The sequence below is a fragment of the Psammomys obesus genome, unplaced genomic scaffold, assembly GCF_907164565.1.
Source record: "Psammomys obesus unplaced genomic scaffold, mPsaObe1.curated_primary_1811, whole genome shotgun sequence".
Classification (NCBI taxonomy): domain Eukaryota; kingdom Metazoa; phylum Chordata; class Mammalia; order Rodentia; family Muridae; genus Psammomys; species Psammomys obesus.
The window spans coordinates 8,955-12,498 of NW_026590404.1; the positions used below are offsets into that span (position 1 = coordinate 8,955).

Below are 3,544 nucleotides of genomic sequence, written 5' to 3' on the forward strand. Positions count from 1 at the left end.
AAGATCATGCTGAGTGAGGTATCCCAGAAGCAGAAAGACATGCAGGGTATATACTCACTCATAAGTGGATATTAGACATATAAGCTAAACATACTAAAATCTGTACACCTAAAAAAGCTAATCATGAAGGAGGACTCTGGGTAAGATGCTCAGTCCTCATTCAGAAAGGCAAAGAGGATGGACATCAGAAGAGGGAAAAAACAGGGAACAGGACAGGAGCCTACCACAGAGGGCCTCTGTAAGATTCTTCCCTGCAGGGTATCAAAGCAGATGTTGAGACTCATAGCCAAACTTTGGGCAGAGTGCCGGGAATCTTATGAAAGAAATGGGTGATAGAAAGAACTGGAGGGGACAGGAGCTCCACCAGGAGAGCAACAGAACCGAGAAATCTGGACACAGGGGTTCTTTCTGAGAATGATACTCCAACCAAGGACCGTGCATGGAGATAACCTAGAACCCCTGCACAGATGTAGCCCATGGCAGTTCAGTGTCTAAGTGGGTGCCCTAGTAATGGGAACAGGGACTGTCTCTGACATGAACTGATTGGCTTGTTCTTTATCACCTCCCTCTCGGAGGTGGGGGAACGATGCAGCCTTACCAGTCTACAGAGGAAGGCAATGCAACCACTCCTGATGAGACCTGATAGACCACGCTCAGATGGAAGGAGAGGAGGACCTCCCCTATCAGTGGACTGGAGGAGGGGCATGTGTGGAGAAGAGAAAGAGAGGGTGGGGTTGGGAGGGGAAGAAGGAGGGAGCTATGGGGGGGGGGGACAAAGTGAATAAACTGTAATTAATAAAATAAAAAATTAAAAGGGAAAAATATGATTAAAAAAACTTGTGACAACACATGATGGTGATGATGTGGAGCAAAAAGAACACTCCTCCATCGCTGGTAAGAGTGCAAAACTGTACAACCACTTTGGAAATAAATTTGGCAGTTTTACAGAAAATTGAGAATAGTTCTATCTCAGGACCCAGGTATACCTCTCCTGGGAATATACCCAAAAGATGTTCCACCATACCCCAGGACACTTGCTCAGCTATGTTCAGAGCAGCTTTATTTGAAATAGACAACAAATGAAAACACCTAGATGTCCCTCAACTGAAGAGTAAATAAAGAAAATGTGGTACATTTACACAAAGAAATACGACTCAGCTACTAAAAACAAGGAAATCATGCAATTTGCAGGCAAATGGATGGAACTAGAAAAAGTCTTTCTGAGTGAGATAACCCAAAACCAGAAAGACACACATGGTATGTACCCACTTATAAGTGGATATTAGCCATAAAGTACAGGATAACCACGCTGCAAACCACAGACACAAAGAAGCCAAGGACGGCTCAGGAGAAGAGGCTGAATCTCACTCAGAAGAGGAAATACAACAGACATCTTAGTAGATGGAGGGAGGGAAGGGGGTAAGGGACGGGGTGGGGAGAGGAATGGGAGTGGGATTAGGTGTGCAGAGAGCAAGAGTTGGGAGGTGTTGAGGGGAGGACCAGGAGAAAGACAGAAGTCAGTGGGGTCTGGGCACCTCTGAGACAGGGGAGGTTCCTGGGGAATCTATGTAAAAAACAAAACAAAACAAAACAAAACACCTCCAGTGCCAGGCATATCTCCTTTTAAATTGTTGATCAGGGTAGACAATGAGCCCACCAGACAATATAACCTATTGCCATTATCCAAGTAGAAGGCTTCAACTTGTGTAAAGTTGACATAAACCAGCCAGCACAAGGCTTACTCAATATCATGGAATTAGTGCCCAGGACTTATGTCTGATGAAGCCAGAACCCTAGATGAGAAATTACTGGTGTCACCAGTATAATTTCTAGTTGTATTCTAAATAAGGAACCTCATAGTCACGCATAAGTGTGACTCCACCCCTTTCAGTGGTTGGGATGAGAGGGCCCCATAGGCTCATATGTTTCAATGTTTTGTCCCCAGTTGATAGATGTTTGGAAAGCATTAGACCTTGGATGAGGCCTTGTTGTGGGTGGAGTGTCACTGGGGGTGGGCTTTGAGGTTTCAGAAGTCATGCCATTCTCTCTGCCTCTCTCTCTCTCTCTCTCTCTCTCTCTCTCTCTCACACACACACACACACACACACACACACACACACTTTGAGCCTAACTTTCTCATCTATGTTCTAAAATCTGTATTACAGTTTACCTTGCAAATAGACAATATGGCAAATATTTTATTGCAAGACACAGGATGTGGAAGGGGGTCCAGACCCCATAGCAGGTTTGAGGACAGGCTGCAGGTGCCTGAGAACCAGTGTGTGCTTGCTGCACAAAAGTACATGGCTGAGTCTCCAGGCTGAGTGTCTGTGATGTGCAGAGAGAAGCGTTTGGCTTTCTTATCCAATAAAACGGTGAGCCTTTGGTTCTGCTTTCTGTCCACATTTCCAGGAATGTCTATCACAAAGTGGGGACCGTTTCCAGCTTCTTGCTTGTACCAAGGGAAGTATGAGGAAGCACTGTCTGTGTAAGTGCAGTTGATGACAGCGCTGCCTCCCTCTCCAATGCTCAGGGAAGAAGGGTGCTGCTCCACCTGTTCTCCGAGACTCTCCCCTACATAGAAAGAAAAACAGAAAGAAGGAGGGCAGTCAGTAGCACTCTGCTGAATTCTTTGTCTGAGATACTAAGAGGGAACTGTGTGAAATGGATTTCCCACGGATGCCTAAGAAATGTCCACCACATATTTTCTCTTGGCCCCAGATCTTCAACTCACAGTTCATCCACAGCCACAAGAATGGGACCATAGTACTAATGGATGGCTTCATTGTTCTTCCTGCCTGGGATCAATGCAGACTTGCAATCTCTTGCCAAGCAATCTATTTGTGTCTCCAGTTTGTCCCCTTTTCTTCTTATGTTATCCAACCAGCCAATAAGAAAACAAATGCTTCTCTCTCCCCTATTCCTTCAGAATGCAATGACATGAGCTTGCTGCATGCTATTCATCAGCTGCGGCCTCCTGCCACCTTGTGGACACATCTCTAATTACCTCATGTTGTGAGTAAATTTGCAGAGATTGGGAGGGGTTGAATTTCTGAGTCATTACTAGTAAACTAGAGAGAGGTACATTCTCTTGTAGCCTTTGAACAACGAGCTGAGTTAAAACATTTGAAATCAAAATCTCCCTATGATTTATCCTTATGGACAAAGGAAAGAAAAATTTTAATTTTCAGTCAATATCATGTTTTCTGGACAATAGAATGTTAAGTTTGGAGGGGGATGAGTATAGCAGAAAGGACGGGTGGGTGGAGGGACAGCTAACATGGAGGATGTTTGAAAATTGTATTTTTGTGAGTGTGTGTGTGTATGTGTGAAAGAGAGAGAGATACTAAGTAAATTATTCTACACAAAGCCTAATACTTCCCCCAGGAGCAATAGATTGCCAAATAATAGGTCTAGTAGAAGGTATGGGCCATATCTCCTAAAGCTGTCAGTCTGGGTGGTCATAGAGACCCTAAAACAATAACCTGTTTTCATTGCTCTTTGTTACCCTCCAGAACTTGATAACAGGATCACGTTTTGGTCA

General features: G+C 44.4%; 1 gene segment (V, D, J or C); it reads right to left on the reverse strand.

Moving 5' to 3' along the window:
• Nucleotides 1-2,170: 2,170 nt before the first annotated feature.
• On the reverse strand, nt 2,171-2,786 carry LOC129676562 (T cell receptor alpha variable 13-1-like; the record flags this gene model as incomplete). The annotated part of the segment is given in 2 exon segments: nt 2,171-2,574; nt 2,735-2,786. Coding segments are annotated over 2 exon segments (456 nt in total), but the record flags the coding sequence as incomplete, so codon positions are not given.
• Between the last annotated feature and the right edge of the window lie 758 nt (nt 2,787-3,544).